The following is a 20,106-nucleotide window of genomic DNA, read 5'->3' as shown; positions in this document are numbered from 1 at the left end:
ATTCATGGGAATAATTGGGATTTTAAATTTTAAATTAAAAAAAATTATGATGAAATAATTACCAAAATCACAATCACCATAGCGACTAACGCGCTCCTGGCGAATCCTCAGATATCACTGTTCTGTATATCAAACGTCATAAAAAAAATCAAAGACCAAGCCAATTCTTCAAGAAATGTGTGCATATAATTTAACGAAAAATAATATCGATTTTGGTTAAGTTATATCGTCAGTTTTAGTTATAAAATAAAATGAAACGGCTATTCATGGACACTATTTATATGAACTTATAATATTGACTATTACACTCCCTTAAATACATACAAGATGAAATGTAAATGTACCTGTCACATGTACACTTGTTCAAATTAAAGAAATATCATTTACGACACTATAAACTTATCAACTTCATAAGTGAACATTGTTCAAACAAACAGGAGATTATCAAACGTTCATATATGCTGTGGCCTATATCTACGTTTGATATCATATTGAACATTGATTAATATCCAAAGTGAAATTAATTGTGTGAAAAAAATGTACAAAAGGTATGCAAGATCTACATCATGAAACAGTAAAAAGCAGTTAACAATGATCGTGTGTACTTTCATTCAAGGACCTTCACCTCAGAGAAATTACCAAATATGTACAACAAATATGTTGAAGTTTGACATCACTACCAGTGACCGCATTTTACAAAATGGCGTGTTGACTGTTAACAGTGCGCGGGATTTTACGAGGGGCTTTCGTTGATTCAGGGTTCGTATATACATAAATGTGACATGTAAGTAATTAGAAACATTCTGACAATCTGTGTACTGTTTTTTGTTGTTGTATTTTTCATTGAAACCAACGAAAATAGTCAGAAATTTTGATCAATACCGTTGTCGTTGTGCGTGATTTTGCCTCAGTCATAGCGTCACACAGGACGGGAACTTCGACAAGTTCTGTTGAAAATATCAAATTATTGCAATGTTTATAGGTTTAATTCCCTAATTCTTCCTACGATTCTCTTCCCGTGTATATTCTGAAAATGCAGATCTCGATCCAATGTACTCAATGAATAGACGAATGGCTTTGTTTACATTTCCAAAAAGTGCAGTTTTTTCAGTGTTCGTTTTCACACCTCATTTATTTTGCTTCATTACATCTAGACAATTTGTATTGGTGACAAAGACCATTTGGCATTTGATTCTAAAATGTATGAGGAATTCAAGGATGTAGGTATCGCAGCTGAAATATACGTGATGGTATTTGCGTCTCATTACCGGTGTACGTTAATTACCAAAATCACAATCACCATAGCAGCGACAGAACGTTCGATGTTGACGCCTCACAACAGAGTAAGTACGAGGTGTTAAAGAGTGCGCATGTTTTTTTCTAAATAAAACAATAGGTTAACAATATCGATAAATACAATGTGTGTGTCTATTTCCGGGATTTTATCGAGTATTTGCAGCTTGGAAATTCATCTCGAGACCCGAAAGCGTTAGCTTGAGGGGCTCGAATGAAAATTTCCCGGAAATAGACACACACATAGTATTTATCTTCTAAGTACCATCTTTTAACGTCTTTTGGTATGATCGAACCCCGGACCTTCCGCTCTCCGGGCGGACGCTCTACCACAAGACCACGGAGGCGGTCTTTTGAATTTGACCCTGACTTGATTATTGCATTTCGTCTATGCTTAAAGCTGAATTATTCTTTATAGATATGTAATAAAAGTTGGTGTACGTGTAGTTATTAGTGGGGCTCGACAATATGTTTTTGTATTTAGTTGAATTTTCAGCTTGATTTGACCTTTACATTTGGACCAAGCTCTCAAATTCTCTCACAATGCGTATTTGGCTCTGTAAACTCTTCTCTTTGAAGTCACCAGGCTGAGGGAGGCTCTTATGTTTCTTCTTAGATTTGGTTTGAGTAGGAAAACTGAAATATTTCGATATCAGTGAAGACAACAATTTTCTTAAGTTTCTCAGTTTTGTCACTGATGTCCTCCACATGAACAAACTCTTTTGAAAACTTGACTTGAGGCCTAAAATGATGTAACCTCGATCAAACCCATTTTTAACGTCGTATGACGCTCCTTGAAATCTTCGAAGAAACAACATGCTCGATTTCACCTCAAAAGTTGTGAAATGTAGACAATAAAGGCTGTAGCTGCTGGAATATTACCTATATGTTGTTACGAGTTGATGAAACTAAACAATCGGTGTTATAATCAATAAAAGGCAATACAATGTATCGAATGTTCCAGAAGCAAAATATAATAGGCCCTATTACATAAGTCAGTGTACTCATGAATATCCAGTATGGGGTACAGTCGATGGCTTGAGTGAGGCACGTGCTCCAGTCTGTAATCCAGGAAACGGTGTTGGAAGCAGACAGAAAAGTCAACGATTTCAGATAGGTATCCCGTCCAGACAGGGCAAGTACAATAGTCAGATCGTAAAAGGCTTCGAATCGCCCTCGTCTCGCTCACAACCAGCTCTCTGGAAACTATTTCCACGTGAAACTTCTCTAAAACTACAGCCTATCCAAGTGTTGATCCACAAAGGAGGATAACTCTAAAGTACTCTGATTGTCGCACAGGGTTAATGAAATATATCTTGAAAGAACGGCACTTGACATTTTACGAGTGCTTCAATCTGCTGCCATCCAACAATCATAAACTTATAACCCCTAGTACCACATAACAATGTATTATACCGCTCTTGAATGTGGCAATACATGTGTTGGGTTGGTTTTGGTATCATCAGTATGCTTATAATATAGTCGGAATCGTACTATGGACTGCTTTTTGCAGGTATTTCTTATGATTATGGAAATGGTATTGTCGCTTATATTTACATGTGTGTGTGTGTGTGTGTGTGTGTGTGTGTGTGTGTGTGTGTGTGTGTGTGTGTGTATGTGTGTGTGTCTGTTGATTTGATGTATGTTGTTTGTGTTTGGTTGTGGTGAGGCGTAGAAGATGGACTTGTTGTGTGGGCGCGGAGTGTGTGAGGAGTAGGGGTGATGGTGATGGTGTAGGGTAGTGGTTTTAGATTTGGTGAGTGTAACTCGTGTAGAAACATGTGGAAAATATGACACAAAGACACTAATTAGGTGATTTGGGGAAATCTTTGAAGTAAGATGTTATTTGTGATCGATGTCATTATTGAATAATCATAAGCTCTAAACGAAAAAACACGAAGATGGGAAGCGAAGATACAGTATGACTCACTCTGCGGGCAGGGGGCTGTGCTTGCTCCCTCCAGACACGTGCACTCTCCGTGGGAACATCAAAGTGTCGTCGAGGAGTCGCAGCTCACGTGGGAACAGTCACCCACGTTACTGCATTGTTCAGAGGTCACCAGGACTATATTACATTTAAGGAAAACCTAAAGATATACATTAATGCATTGGAATGAGCATAGAGAAATACATATATTGGCTGTATGACATTCAACCAAGTTCTATTTTCGATCCCAAAAGTGTTCAGGTTCAAGTGTACTTATCCAGTGCGTGTGCGAAATCAGGACCTAATCGTGTAAATGGAGCAAGAAAAATCAGGAAATATCGAATCGTCGGTAAAAATGGAAGAAATCGTTATATGTAATACTTTCTTTGAAAAATAACAACATTGCCTCAGGTTGTATTGCATACTGGATATCCTAAACAATCTGTGTGGTTAAACAAAATATCAGCTGGTTAAATATTGAAACGTGAGTGAAAGAAATCAATATCCCAGCTATATCATTGCAGCCTGTAAATAATCGAATCTGGGGCCATCTAAACCTTTGAGTGAAAGCATAAGCAGCGAAAAAACGTAATGTCTTTTTACTCGATCCTCATTTTTAAAGTCAAATGTCAAACATAGTCAAAGACAACCAGACATCACATCAAACATATCATCATTCACCCAATCATTGTATGGTGTTGTGCAGACTCTATTATTGACAGGCATATTACTGAGTGCGGGGTTAAATACTAGTAACACACCAACAAACATCATTCACCCACAACAGCATACACCAGTACGAGAGTGCACTTCATTATTGTAGTGTAGTACAATGTGTCAGTGAGCCACGCCAGTGGTAATTAATAGTGATGGTGTTATCTAGGACCAATAGTTTGGAAGGTGTTTCACTGACAAAACAAACATAACTGATCTGCGTTTATCGTTAAAAAAACCCACGCGTTTCCGACCTGACCTGGATTAGAGATCGTGAAACAGAAAGATTGAACTTTTTTGGTCTGTTACACACCTTGCGACCATATGTCTTGTTTACACTGATAGACAGGAATCGTGACCATGAGTAACCGTGGACGATTCCATGTGACAGAAAGTTAACCCAAATAGAAAAAGATTGATATATTCTCACACGAGTTTGGGGGAAAACAAACAACACCCCAATGTAGTGATATTCTTTATCTTCTTCTTCTTCTTCTTATGATGATGATGATGATGTACAGATTGAAATAAAATAAAGCAAAGAGGGTTGGATGATCCTGGCACAGTCAGGCTGGTTAGGCTCATCTTCAGCTCAGGGCCCTTGCCTCCTCTACACGCAGCCCAGACAGCGAATGGGACTCTCCCAGGAAGTGCTGCCTTGTCAAACCCACCCAGAACTTTTCGGAGATTGTGAAGACTCCCCAAGACTGCAGCCTTCTGCATTACCAAGATTGTCAGAAGGGTTGTATAAGATGGTAATACACTTTTAACAACTAAATCTGAAATAGGCAACAAACTTCGTGACACTTTGGCAAATCATTCCTCATCATCAAACTATAATCCTCAATTCCAGAGGTTTCAAAAACAGCAGGAAAAGAAAACAGTAAATTTTAACTCTGATAATGGTGAGGACTATAACGAAACATTTTCACTCAATGAATTATATACTGCCCTAGGACAATCTCATGACACTGCAGCAGGAGCAGACAACATCCACTATCAGCTCCTGAAACACTTGCCCGATTCATGTTTGGAAACTTTACTTAATATATTTGATGAAATATGGACAATCGGAAATTTCCCTCCTTCGTGGCACAATGCTATTATTATTCCTATTCCAAAGCCTGGACGGGATCACACAGATCCATCCAACTACCGTCCAATATCATTAACTAGCTGTGTTTGCAAAACCATGGAGCCAATGGTCAACAATCGATTAGTCTGGTACCTGGAGACCAATAACCTCCTGAGTGACATCCAGTGTGGTTTCCGAAAAAACAGAAGTACCATTGACCATTTGGTGCGTTTAGAATCGTTTATTAAAAATTCCATTGTCAACAAACAACATACTGTATCAATCTTTTTCGATCTAGAGAAAGCATTTGATACAACGTGGAAACATGGTGTTTTAAAAGATTTGCATGAATTTGGATTGAGGGGCAGATTACCTCACTTCATATCTAAATTTTTAAACAACAGACAATTTCAAGTACGAGTGGGCTCTACCCTGTCTGATCAATTTGATCAAGACCAGGGCGTCCCTCAAGGCAGCATACTGTCAGTCACCCTTTTCAGCATCAAAATTAATAGTCTCACTAAAGTATTAAACAATAGCGTTGATGGTTCACTTTTTGTGGATGATTTCAATATTTCTTGTCGTGGTAAGAATATGAATACAATAGAAAGACAGCTACAGCTCTGTCTTAACAAAATTCAAAAATGGGCCAACGAAAACGGCTTCAAATTTTCTAAATCCAAAACAAACTGTATTCACTTTTGTCGTAAATACAAACCTCACAAGGATCCAGATTTATTTTTAGATGGTACTCCTATCAAGGTAGTAGAGGAGGCCAAATTCCTGGGCCTCATATTTGACCGTCATCTCACATTCTTACCACACATTAAATATCTCAAGGCAAAGTGCCTGAAGGCTCTCGACTTGTTAAAAGTCGTTTCAAATTCCGAGTGGGGAGGGGATCAGACCACCCTCCTTCACTTGTTCAGATCGTTAATACGCTCCAAACTGGACTATGGTTCCATTGTCTATGGTGGAGCCTGCAAAAGCAATTTAGAAAAATTGGACACTGTACACCATCAAGGCCTAAGACTCTGTCTTGGAGCTTTTAGGACCTCTCCTGTGGACAGTTTGTATGTGGAGGCCGACGAACCTTCACTCGAACTGCGCCGCATTAAACTTTCACTGCAATATATCACTAAATTGCACTCAAATAAATCTAATCCAGCATACAATTGTGTGTTCCACCCTCAATATGAAAACCTGTTTCAAAATCTCTCAAACCTGGTTCCACCACATGGAATCAGAATTCAAACACACATCACTACAGCTAAATTGGATTTAAATATTATTTCACCTCACCGTCTTCTGTCTTCTCCTCCCTGGCAGATGGTGAAGCCAGAAGTAGACCTCACTCTAACCAATCTAAAAAAGTCGGATACCAATCCTTTGGTATATCAACAATCATATAACCAATTACGCTCCAAATATAATTCTCACAGGTCCATTTTTACAGACGGGTCCAAGGATGGTGGCAAAGTTGCAAGTGCCACCATCATTGGATCCAGAACTGTCTCCTCAAGAATACCAGATACTAGTTCAATTTTTACTGCTGAGGCCAAAGCTATCTTTACAGCTTTGACCTATATCAAACATCAAAACCAATCCAAAAATTTCATCATTTTCTCCGATTCATTATCATGCCTTCAGGCACTTGAAAGTATCTCCTCAAATCATCCTATAATCCTTGACATTTTAGAACTCTATAATGATCTTTCTACTGGCCAATGTGACATCGTCTTTTGCTGGTTACCAAGTCATGTAGGCATAACAGGTAACTCAAAAGCCGATACTGCAGCTAAAGCAGCTCTTGAAAAACCGTTGTCTCCACTCTTTATCCCGTACAGTGATTTCAAACCAACCATCAAATCTTATACTCGGGATCTCATGCAAAAGAGGTGGGACACCCAAGTAGGAAGCAATAAACTACACGAATTGAAACCAACAATCGGTCATAACTACTTGGGTTGTCAGTCAAGACATGACGAGATCGTTTTACGACGGTGTCGTATTGGCCACAGTCGGTTTACACACGAATATCTGCTGAAGACAGATGAGGACGAACCTCCTAAGTGTATCCCTTGCGATGAAAGGTTCACCGTCAAGCATATATTGCTTGACTGTGTGGACTTTGCAATCACAAGGGATTCACATTATCAAAGTGTAAATCTAAAAGATCTCTTTTCCCGTGTCAACGGGCATCTCATCATAAATTACTTGAAAGAAATTGGTCTGTATAATAAATTTTAAATATGTATGTGAATAATTAAATGCTTGTTTTTAAATTTGGTGTGATGCTATTAGCAACTGACATTATTAAAGGCTCTGTCCATTAATTGTCATCAATTGTTTTTAAATATGACATTGCATAAATAACTAAATTGTGTATATATTAGCTTGGTCTCGTCGCTATATGGCTGAAAAAATGCCGATGCGACGTTAAATTTTAACTCACTCACTCCTTGTAGCAAATCCGGGTACTCTCCGGATGTCAGTCAACAGATTGGGAGGTACCAAACATAACACACCAAGAACAATGGGGAGTCGGACAAGTTGGTACTTGGGATGCAAGCGTGACATTTCGAAAGCAAGGTCTGAAATAATTGCCATGTTTTTCCTGAATCTTGTCAATACCATTAGTGTCAAAAGGAACAGAAAATAAATGATATAAATTATTTCATCGGAATTATCAAAAAGGACAATATCAGGTTTGTTGGCCTGGATAGATGTAAGGCTGTATACGGGCCAATTCCAAAGAATTGTGTATTTATCATTTCCATGAAAACCTCTACATATTCTGGGTCGTACCATAGATGGACCTCTGAGTCGAAACCACAAGCATGGCAAAGACGGTAATAAAAGGATCGAGCCACTCGATCATGTCGCTTAAGTTATTGTGTTTGTGCCAAAGCTTGGCATCCACTGACAATGTGTTGGACAGTCTCATTAAATTCATTGCATAATCTACATTTCATATTTACATTTTGATGCAAGATCACACATTGACGGTTTCGAGTGGGAATTGACTGGTCCTGAACATCAAACAGAAAGCCTTCTGTTTTACTTTTCAGGACAGCCTACCTCATCAAAGCTAAGGACTCTGCAGGGTTGCCTTTTTTCTCAACACACTGCACATAAACTCGATGCCGTGGTCGTTCAGATAGCCACTCATTCTACTCTTTTATACCAAGGAAACAGTTTCCAATTTTGACTACATCAAATTCAACAAACTCGAACAAATCAAGTAAACTGTTTTAATAAATCAGCATCTATTCAGGTGTAGGCATATTGCACTGATGGTTCTCTGGTGATTGGTTATATTCAGAAGGATTAATCGAGAGAAGAGAGTCCGTCTTGGAGCCATATAAATATGGCCCCGCCATGACGTTATGTTATTAGGAGACGTTGAACAGAGTCATCATAAATAGAGAGTAGAACATGATCATAAGTGCCAAAGTTACCAAGAAGGGCGTCAGAATATGTTTCTGAAAGAGACCGAGCCATAATTAATTACTAATTGCTGCAATATTTGTATGTTCGTTGTTCTACGCCGCAGAAGGCAATATTTCAGCTGCATCCCATGGTGGCATGTGCATAATCAATGGAAGTCATTGTCTAGAGCATGAGAAATCATCCATGCCCGATCTTTCCCCAAAATTGGATGATGTTATTAGCTTTTATAGTTCGGTACAATTTCGTTTTTTCCCCATCGGAACATGCCATGCTTAAATCCCATAAACGAATGGAATACCAGGAGATGGCGAGGTGAAATATATGGTATGCACTTACATACATTTGCACACATAGATTCATCCATTCACATATTAGATGTGCTATCAAATCTAACAGAAAAGCATACATTCAGAAAACCCTTTATTCGCAATAGTTACAGGCCATTGGTCGCCAGAGTCTTCACTTTCCGCTGAAAGAATGAGAAACAGTATTGAATGAATAATAATAATGATGATCGTTTAACTGTTAAGATAAAATCCCACTTCACAGTTTGATATGTAATCATGTGGGAAAAAGAGATACTCTCTATTTCCCTTTCAATCATCTTCCCGAGGCAAAAGAATTAACTGACTTTTAAAGTCCAGTTTCCAAACTTGCCGAACTAGGCTGGAATTCCTGGACTCGATCGTAGCTCCACCAGTGGTTATTGCGAGTTATGTCCCTTCAAAGCTTCTTCTATGGGCCAATCAGATTCCACCTCTCGTATCACTTGCATTTACATTGTGATAAAACGGTTCTTACATCGCGAAGTGCATCAAATCATTTGAACACCTTGATTAAAAACATGAAAAGATTTGGAAAATATCTGTTGACAATGAGTTGTCGGTGTACATGCTTTGGAAATCCTGCAATCGACCGACATCTGCACGCCAGTTTACGAACCAGATTTCGATTTTGATTGGATTATGCATAGACTCGTTAGTCAAGCCAAAATGTAACTCCATAATACCAGCCTAGTTCGGCAAGGGAGGAAACTGGACTTGTATAGTCAGTTAACTCTCTTGCCTCTTGAAGATGCTTTCAATCTGCTGTAAACTCTTATGACAATGAACATAACGAGACATTTCTCCATGGCTTGTGTGAAGAACATAGAAATTACCTTGAATTCAAAATGTTTCAATAATAATTCTTATAAGAACATGGTCACATTCACTGTTTACCTTTGCGTTTTTCTCATCATCTTACTATAGTTTCTGTTATGGGTCATATGACATTTAGATGTATTAACTTACAATCCGAAGCCGCAAGTACAATGTCCGTCGAAGCAGTGGTGCTGTCTGTTGTCGCGACACGTGCAGGAATCACAGTCAGAGCGCGCAGCACAGGTAGCTGAAGCACAAAGGTCAAGGTTGGACTGAATTTTCTATTCATATGCCTTAATCACGACAACTATGCTGTACACGAACAGCTTAACGCTTCAGCTTCGGTACATAAATATCAATGCTGAAGCTACTTCCTACATTCACATGTGAGCTGCAGTGTCGTGGCAGTATTTGTCCTCATAAATTGATGCGTAATGAAAACTATTATTGAACATGAAATTGTTAAATTCAAACCCAGAATAGTGTTTGAAAATGGTTTAAAATTAATCCCCCAAACGCAATTAAACAAATGGTTAAAAAGTAAAAGCGACAAAACTAATTCAACAACCATAAGAATTATCCACTAAAACCAGACTCCGTTGTATGATTCCGCCTTTATCAAAGCATGTGTTTATGAATCACAATCATATGGTGGTAACACTGCACCACCGATGGCAGTCATCACAAACACATACGATGGCAAGTCAGTTTTTCACCTAGGAATCACGGGAACATATGGTACCAGTCAAAATAGGGAATTGCATCTGACATCAGTTTTGTTACTGATATCCTCCACACGTCTTCGATAATTGTTTTTGAAAACTTGACATGGGCCTTGATTGTTGTAACATTGATCAAACACAATTTTAGAGTAGTATGACTTCTTTGAAATCTTCGTAGAAGCAACATGTTCGACTGAACCTCAAAAGTTGTGAAATGTAGACAGCAAGGGCTGTAGCTGGTAGGATATTGCTCGAAGTTACAACATACGTTACCTATATGTTGTTATGCATTGATTCCTTAGTTAAAAAGCGAAATCAAACTCCAAAATCGTAGTATACAGTGCTAAATCAAAGAATAATTAACCAAATGGGTCGAATGTTCCAGAGGCAAATATAATAGGCCCCATTACATATGTCAGTGCACTCATGAAAGTGCAGTATTTGTCACAGTCGATGTCTCGAGGGAAGCAGGTGCTCCAATCTGGAATTCAGAAAACGGTGTTGGAAGCAGGCAGAAAAGTCAACGATTTCAGATAGGTATCCCGTCCAGACGGGGCAAGTACAATAGTCAGATCGTAGAGGGCCTCGAATCGCCTCGTCTCGCTAACAGCTAGCTCTCTGGAAATTATTTCCACGTGAAACTTCTCTAAAAATACAGCCTATCCAAGTGTTGATCCACAAAGGAGGATAACTGTCATGTACTCTGATTGTCACACACCGTCAATAAAATATATCTGGAAAGAACGGCACTTGGACATTTTACGAGTGCTTCAATCTGCTGCCATCAAACAATCATCAGAAATATACTTATTACCCCTACTGCCACATAATAAGGTATAATATCGCTCTATGCCTTTGAATGTAGCGATACATGTATTGGGTTGGTTTTGGTATCATCACGTATGCTTATGATATAGTCGGAATCGAAAACTGGACTGTACTTTTTGCAGGTATTTTTTTAGATTACGGAAATTATATTGTTGCTTTTATTTATATATACACACACAGGTGTGCGTGCGTGCGTGCGTGCGTGCGTGCGTGTGTGCGTGCGTGCGTGCGTGCGTGCGTGCGTGTGTGTGTGTGTGTGTGTGTTAGGTGTGTGTGTGTGTGTTACTCACGTGTGATAACGGGTGGGAAATATGATACAAGGACACTACTAATGGTGATTTTGGGAAATGATGTACATAAGATGTTATTTTAAAATGGAAAGAGAAGATACAGTATGACTCACTCTGTGGGCAGGGGGCTGTGCTTGCCCCCTCAAGACACGTGCACTCTCCGTGGGAACATCCAAGTTTCGTCGAGGAGTCACAGCTCACGTGGGAACAGTCACCCACGTTACTGCATCGTTCAGAGGTTACCAGGACTACATTACATATGAGGAAAACCTAAAGATATACATTAATGCATCGGAATGAAAATAGAGAAACAAATACATTGGCTGTATGACGCAGTCAACTCAGTTCTATTTATAATCCCAAAAGTGTTCAGGGTCACTAGCACTTAAGCAGCTTGAGCGTAATCAGGTCTTAATATATAATTGTGTAAACGCAGTAACAAAAATCAGGAATTTTTGGTTGACGAAGAAGTAAATATGCATCGGAAATAATGGAAGAAATCGTCACATGAGAGGCTTTGTTTAAAAAACATAACATTACCTCAGGTTTAAAAAAATCTAGAAAATTGCTCACCATACATGCTGGTTTTAATACCTGGCATGTATAGCTAGCCATTTTCTGGATATATGGATGAACAACTTCTTCATTACAATTAGGAACGTCATTTCGGTGTAGGTTCTATAAACACCATTATCAATGTGATGTACAGGGTATGCTTGACACTCCACTAACAGTGTAACTACGTCCCTAACCACTGAACTGTACAAACACTGCCTCATACCTGCATATATACCATACTCTGTACATCACTTGCTTGATAACGGTGTTAGAACTGACGACGAAACGACGCTCCTAATTGTAATGAAGAAGTTGTTCATCCAGATATCTTATCCTGACTCCAACTACTAAATGCCTCCAAAAGAAGTTATGCTGGGTATCCTGACCATGAGAATCAGCTGGTTAATTGTTGAAACGTGAGTGAAAGAAATCAATGATACAGCTATATCATGGCAGCCTGTAATTATTCGCGTCTGGTCCAACCAAACCATTGAATGTAACGTAAAGTCTTTATACTCGATCCTCATTTTAGTCCGAATGTCAAACATAGTCTAAAAAGAACCAGACATCACATCAAACATATCATTCACGCAATCAGTGAATTGTGTTTTGCAAACGCATATTACTGAGTGCGGGGTTAAATAACAAACCAACAAACATCACTCACCCACAACAGCACACACAGCTGCCAGGACGAGAGTGCACTTCATTATTGTAGTGTAGTACAATGTGTCTGTGAGCCACGCCAGTGGTAATTTATAGTGAAGGTGTTATCTAGGACCAATAGTTTGGAACATGTTTCACTGCCCAAACAAACATAACTGATCTGCGTTTATCTTTAAAAAATATTCACACTAGATTCCGACCTTACCTGAAGTTAAGATCTTGAAAAAGACATTTGTGGTCTGTTCCATGTGTCTAGTTTACACCGATTGTGGGGAATCGTGACAATGTGTATCTGCGCTCACTCGGTCACATCGTAGAAATTAACATGTGCATAGACTGAAATATGTTCTATTTTCAGAATTAGATATATTCTGACCCGATTTTCGGACAAACCCCAAGGTAATGATATATTTCTTATATACACTTCATAGTTAGATGAGGTAGATTCTTGAATTATATTTATAATTTTATCGAATTAATCGCAAAATAATAAATCGTCACCAAAAATTCTTGAAAACGAATTATGCTACACAACTATTGACAAAAACATATTTGCCTGCCACAAGGTGCAAGGTGTTTTCGCTTTTTAAAAAATAAGGCTCTTGGTTTTAAATAAAATAATGTCTGGTTTTGTAGCTGTAGCTGAAAAATAATATAATTATACTGTCAATGCAAAATGCCAGACGCCACCAAAGTTGTCGGTGCATAAGGTGCGAAAGCGAAAGCAGTTTTAATAAAAGAAACGTCGTCTAACGGTGACAAGAGTTGTAATTTATTTAATACTCACTTAAACTTGCACATTATCGAAATTCAAGGTTGATGTTGGTTTTAAGGTGGCGTATGAATACAGCAGCCGTACCAATACAGTGCCCATATTTATCCGGTATCAAGAAAGAAACGATAAGATGCTTTTTTCTAAAAACATGTTCATTATAGCATTTACATACACAATCATCAAGAAGTTGGAAACACCTGCTTTCAACGGGAATATCTACTGAGTTCAGTGTAGGTGACGGGAGCCCCAGAGACGAGCGAGTCATGTCATGTTGGTTGTTGTGTGGTGGTCAGCAGATGCTTAACTGGTATCTCTAATTGCAATTGGGGTCACGGGTGGCCCAGTCGTCTAAGGCGCCGCGATTCGCTGTGCAGAGATGCGTCCCTTGGGCACGCCAGAAACCTTTGATTGTGGGTTCGAATCCCGGTTCGCCCAGATAATGTTTCTTGATTTGTCAACACCATACCTGTGCTCGTGGGTTTCACCGAAGTGGTAAACGTCTGAGACCTGTATCACCTCCGGCTTTCCTAAATAATCGAATCTGGGGCCAGCCAAACCTTTGAGTGAAAGCATAAGCAGCAAAAAAAAGTAATGTCTTTTTACTCGATCCTCATTTTTAAAGTCAAATGTCAAGCATAGTCAAAGACAACCAGACATCACATCAAACATATCATCATTCACCCAATCAATGTATTGTGTTGTGCAGACTCTATTATTGACAGGCATATTACTGAGTGCGGTGTTAAATAACACACCAACAAACATCAGTCACCCACAACAGCAGACACCAGTACGAGGGTGCACTTCATTATTGTAGTGTAGTACAATGTGTCAGTGAGTCACGCCAGTGGTAATTAATAGTGGTGGTGTTATCTAGGACCAATAGTTTGGAAGGTGTTTCACTGACAAAACAAACATAACTGATCTGCGTTTATCGTTAAAAAAACCCACGCGTTTCCGACCTGACCTGGATTAAAGATCGTGAAACAGAAAGATTGAACTTTTTTGGTCTATTACACACCTTGCGACCATGTGTCTTGTTTACACTGATAGACAGGAATCGTGACCATGAGTAACCGTGGACGGTTCCATGTGACAGAAAGTTAACCAAAATAGAAATAGATTGATATATTCTCACACGAGTTTGGGGGAAAACAAACAACACCCCAATGTAGTGATATTCTATATCTTCTTCTTCTTATGATGATGATGATGATGATGATGATGATGTACAGATTGAAATAAAATAAAGCAAAGAGGGTTTGGATGATCCTGGCACAGTCAGGCTGGTTAAGCTCATCATCAGCTCAGGGCCCTTGCCTCCTCCACACGCAGCCTAGACAGCGAATGGGACTTCTCCCAGGAAGTGCTGCCTTGTCAAACCCACCCAGAACATTTCGGAGAATGTGAAGACTTCCCAACACTGCAACCTTCTGCATTACCAAGATTGCCAGAAGGGTTGTATTCCTGGTAGCAAATCCGGGTACTCTCTGGATGTCAGTCAACAGATTGGGAGGTACCAAAACTAAGGCACCGAGAACAATGGGGAGTCAGACAAGTTGGTACTTGGGATGCAAGCGTGACATTTCGAAAGCAAGGTCTGACATATTTGCCATGTTTTTCTCTGAATCTTGTCAATACCATTAGTGTCAAAAGGAACAGAAAATTATATGATATCAATTATTTCATCGGAATTATCAAAAAGGACAATATCAGGTTTGTTGGCCTGGATAGATCTGAGGCTGTATACGGGCCAATTCCAAAGAATTGTTTATTTATCATTTCCATGAAACCCTCTACATATTCTGGGTCGTACCATAGATGGACCTCTGAGTCGAAACCACAAGCATGGCAAAGGCGGTAATAAAAGGATCGAGCCACTCCATCATGTCGCTTAAGTTACCATGTTTGTGGACAGTCTCATTAAATTCATTGCATAATCTACATTTCATATTTACATTTTGATGCAAGATCACACATTGACGGTTTCGAGTGGGAATTGACTGGTCCTGAGCATCAAACAGAAAGCCTTCTGTTTCACTTTTCAGGACAGCCTACCTCATCAAAGCTAAGGACTCTGCAGGGTTGCTATTTATCTCAACACACTGCACATAAACTCAATGCCGTGGTCGTTCAGATAGCCACTCATTCCACTCTTTTATATCAAGGAAACAGTTTCCAATACTGACTACATCAAATTCAACAAACTCAAACAAATCAAGTAAACTGTTTTAATAAATCAGCATCTCTTCAGGTGTAGGCATATCGCACTGATGGTTCTCTGGTGATTGGTTATATTCAGAAGGATTAATCGAGAGAAGAGAGTCCGTCTTGGAGCCATATAAATATGGCCCCGCCATGACGTTATGTTATTAGGAGACATTGAACAGAGTCATCATAAATAGAGAGTAGAACATGATCATAAGTGCCAAAGTTACCAAAAAGGGCGTCAGAATATGTTTCTGAAAGAGACCGAGCCATAATTAATTACTAATTGCTGCAATATTTGTATGTTCGTTGTTTAACGCCGCAGAAGGCAATATTTCAGCTGCATCCCATGGTGGCATGTGCATAATCAATGGAAGTCATTGTCTAAAGCATGAGAAATCACCATGCCCGATCTTTCCCCAAAATGGGGTGATGTTATTTGCTTTTATAGTTCGGTATAATTTCGTTTTTTCCCCATCGGAACATGCCATGCTTAAAATCCCATAAACGAATGGAATACCAGGAGATGGCGAGGTGAAATATCTGGTATGCACTTACATACATTTGCACACATAGATTCATCCATTCACATATTAGATGTGCTATCAAATCTAACAGAAAAGCATACATTCAGAAAACCCTTTATTCGCATAAGTAACAAGCCATTGGTCGCCAGAGTCTTCACTTTCCGCTGAAAGAATGAGAAACAGTATTGAATGAATAATAATAATGATGATCATCCAACTATTTACAAAAAGTCCCACTTCACAGTTGATATGTAATCATGTGGAAAAATCAGATTCCACCTCTCGTATCACTTGCATTTATATTGTAATCAAACGGGTCTTACATCGTGAAGTGCATCAAATCACTTGAACACCTTGATTAAAAACATGAAAAGATTTGGAAAATATCTGTTGACAACGAGTTGTCGGTGCACGTTTTGCAAATCAAGCAATCGACCGAAATCTGCACGACAGTTGACGAACCGGATTTCGATTTCGTTGCGCGATTTTGATTGGACTATGCATAGACTCGTTAGTCAAGCCAAAATGTAACTCCATAATACCAGCCTAGTTCGGCAAGGGTGGAAACTAGGCTTTTATAGTCACTTAACTCTCTTGCCTCTTGAAGATGCTTTCAATCTGCTGTAAACACTAACGACAATGAACACAACGAGACATTTCACCATGACTTGAGTGAAGAACATAGAAATTACCTCGCGGAATGTGAATTCAAAATGTATCAATATTAATTCTTATAAGAACATGGTCACATTCACTGTTTACCTTTGCGTTTTTCTCATCATCTTACCATAGTTTCCGTTATGGGTCATGTGACATTTAGATGTATTAACTTACAATCCGAAGCCGCAAGTACAACGTTCGTCGAAGCAGTGGTGCTGTCTGTTGCCGTGACACGAGCAGGAATCACAGTCAGAGCGCGCAGCACAGGTGGCTGAAACACAAAGGTCAAGGTTGGACCATATTTTCTATTCGTATGCCTTAACCACGACCACTTTGTTGTAAATGGCAGCTTAACGCTTAAGCTCCAACATTTGAATATCAATGCTGAAACTACTTCCTACATTCACACGTGAGCTGCAGTGTCGTGGCAGTATTTGTCCTCATAAATTGATATGTAATGGAAACTATATTGAACATGAAATTTTTATATTCAAACTCAGAATAGTGTTTGAAAATGGTTTAAAATTATTACCTTAAACGCAATTAAACAAATGGTTAAAAAATAAAAGCGACAAAACTAATTCCACAACCATAAGAATCACCCACTAAAACAAGACTCCGTTGTATGATTCCGACTTTATCAGAGCATGTATTTATGAATCCCAATCATATAGTTGCAACACTGCAACAACACTTACGATTGCAAGTCAATTGTCCACCTAACAAGCACGGGAACATATGGTACCAGTCAAAGTAGGGAATTGCATCGGACGTCAGTTTTGTCACTGATGTCCTCCACATGTCTTCGATAAATGTTTTTGAAAACTTGACATGGGCCTTTATTGTTGTAATATTGATCAAACACATTTTTAAAGTCGTATGACCTCCTTGAAATCTTCGTAGAAGCAACATGTTCGTCTGAACCTCAAAAGTTGTGAAATGTAGACAGCAAATATTATAGGTGGTAGGATATTGCTCGAAGTTAAAACATACGTTACCTATATGTCGTTACGAGTTGATTACCCAGTTACAAAGAGAAATTAACTCCAAAATCGTAGAGTACAGTACCAAATCAAAGAATAATTAACCAAATGGGTCGAATGTTCCAGAGGCAAATATAATAGGCCCCATTACATATGTCAGTGCACTCATGAAAGTGCAGTATTTGTCACAGTCGATGCCTCGAGGGAAGCAGGTGCTCCAATCTGGAATTCAGAAAACGGTGTTGGAAGCAGGCAGAAAAGTCAACGATTTCAGATAGGTATCCCGTCCAGACGGGGCAAGTACAATAGTCAGATCGTAGAGGGCCTCGAATCGCCTCGTCTCGCTAACAGCTAGCTGATTGTCGCACACCGTCAATAAAATATATCTGGAAAGAACGGCACTTGCCTTTTACGAGTGCTTCAATCTGCTGCCATCAAACAATCATCAGAAATATACTTATTACCCCTACTGCCACATAATAAGGTATAATATCGCTTTATGCCTCGTCACGTATGCTTATGATATTGTGGGAATCGTACAACGGACTCTGCTTTTTACAGGCATTTCTTATGATTATAGAAATGGTATTGTTGCTTTTATTTATAAATAAATGTGTGTGTTACTCACGTAAACCAGTGATAACATATGCAAAATATGACACAAGGACACTAATAATGGTGATTTTGAGAAATGATGGACGGAAGATGTTATTTGAAGATGGAAAGAGAAGATACAGTATGACTCACTCTGTGGGCAGGGGGCTGTGCTTGCTCCCTCCAGACACGTGCACTCTCCGTGGGAACATCCAAGTGTCGTCGAGGAGTCGCAGCTCACGTGGGAACAGTCACCCGCGTTACTGCATCGTTCAGAGGTTACCAGGACTACATTACATATAAGGAAAACCTAAAGATATACATTAATGCATCGGAATGAAAATAGAGAAACAAATATATTGGCTGTATGACGCAGTCAACTAAGTTCGATGTACAATCCCCTAAGTGTTCAGGTTCAAGTGTCCTCATCCAGTGCGTCAGCGTAATCAGGACTTTATCGTGTGAATGTAATTACAAAAATCAGGATGTTTTGGTAGACGAAGAAGTAAATATGCATCGGTAACAATGGAAGAAATCGTCTCATGTAAGGCTTAGTTTGATAATAATTACCTAAGGTTTAAAGAAGTATATCAAAATGCTCGCCAAACATGCTGGGTATCCTGAACAAGAGAATCATCTGGTTAATTATTGAAGCGGGTGTGAAATTAATGACTAATACAGCTATATCATGGCAGCCTGTAAATATTCGCGTCTCGACCAACCAAACCATTGAATGTTATATACAATCTTATTACACGATCCTCATTTTAGTCCGCGCTACATTTTTCAAAGTCAAATGTCAAACATAGTCTAAAGAGAACCAGACATCACATCAAACATATCATTCACCCAATCGGTGAATTGTGTTGAGCTGACTCTATTATTTAGAGGTATGTTACTGAGTGCGGGGTTAAATAAACCAACAAACATCACTCACCCACAACAGCACACACAGCTGCCAGGACGAGAGTGCACTTCATAATTGTAGTGTAGTACAATGTGTCTGTGAGCCACGCCAGTGGTAATTTATAGTGAAGGTGTTATCTAGGACCAATAGTTTGGAACATGTTTCACTGCCCAAACAAACATAACTGATCTGCGTTTATCTTTAAAAAATATTCACACTAGATTCCGACCTTACCTGAAGTTAAGATCTTGAAAATGCATTTGTGGTCTATTCCATGTGTCTAGTTTACACCCATAGTGGGGAATCGTGACAATGAGTACCTCACACGGTCACATCATAGAAAATTAACATGTGCATAGACTCTGAAATATGTTCTAATTTTCGAAATGAGGTATAGCCTGACACTAATTTCTGGCAAATCCCAAGGTAATGATACATTTGATATGTTGTCTAACTTTAGAATTAGCTGAGGTAGAGCCTTGAAACATATCTATAATTTTATCGAATTAATCGGGAAAAAAAAATCGTTCCCTAAAATTCTTGATTTTTTATAGTTTAGACTATTGAAAAGAAAGACAATGCCTGCAGCAAAAATTACACTGTTGCAAGGTGTTTTTCTTATAAAAAAGAACAGGCTACAAAATCAGATTTTAAAAATTTAAAACTTATTCAATAAAAAAATATTTGTGGCTGTCGCTGAAAAACAATATGGTGTTGGGGTCAGCAGATGGTTTACTAGCATCTCTTCTGAAACTGATTGTAATTACCGTAAAGCTACACCATT

The 20,106-nt window shown here is 38.9% G+C and overlaps 2 protein-coding genes across 2 annotated transcripts; both read right to left on the bottom strand.

The window, feature by feature from the left end:
• Positions 1 to 8,869: 8,869 nt before the first annotated feature.
• Positions 8,870 to 12,813, bottom strand: LOC124141994 (integrin beta-5-like). Its single transcript, XM_046510216.2, has 4 exons — positions 12,670 to 12,813; positions 11,558 to 11,692; positions 9,755 to 9,851; positions 8,870 to 8,931 (listed from the first exon to the last, which is right to left on the bottom strand). Exons 1-4 carry the CDS (start codon positions 12,710 to 12,712, stop codon positions 8,922 to 8,924), a joined length of 285 nt encoding a protein of 94 aa, XP_046366172.1. The 5' UTR covers positions 12,713 to 12,813; the 3' UTR covers positions 8,870 to 8,921.
• Positions 12,814 to 16,281: 3,468 nt separating this feature from the next.
• Positions 16,282 to 19,496, bottom strand: LOC124141995 (serine protease inhibitor Cvsi-2-like). Its single transcript, XM_046510217.2, has 4 exons — positions 19,353 to 19,496; positions 18,569 to 18,703; positions 17,013 to 17,109; positions 16,282 to 16,342 (listed from the first exon to the last, which is right to left on the bottom strand). Exons 1-4 carry the CDS (start codon positions 19,393 to 19,395, stop codon positions 16,333 to 16,335), a joined length of 285 nt encoding a protein of 94 aa, XP_046366173.1. The 5' UTR covers positions 19,396 to 19,496; the 3' UTR covers positions 16,282 to 16,332.
• Between the last annotated feature and the right edge of the window lie 610 nt (positions 19,497 to 20,106).

Source organism: Haliotis rufescens, unplaced genomic scaffold, assembly GCF_023055435.1.
Source record: "Haliotis rufescens isolate VD_foot unplaced genomic scaffold, xgHalRufe1.0.p SCAF_3, whole genome shotgun sequence".
In the NCBI taxonomy this organism is placed as follows: Eukaryota; Metazoa; Mollusca; class Gastropoda; order Lepetellida; family Haliotidae; genus Haliotis; species Haliotis rufescens.
Note: the sequence above shows the minus strand (reverse complement) of the source record. Positions and strands in the feature narration are given on the sequence as shown.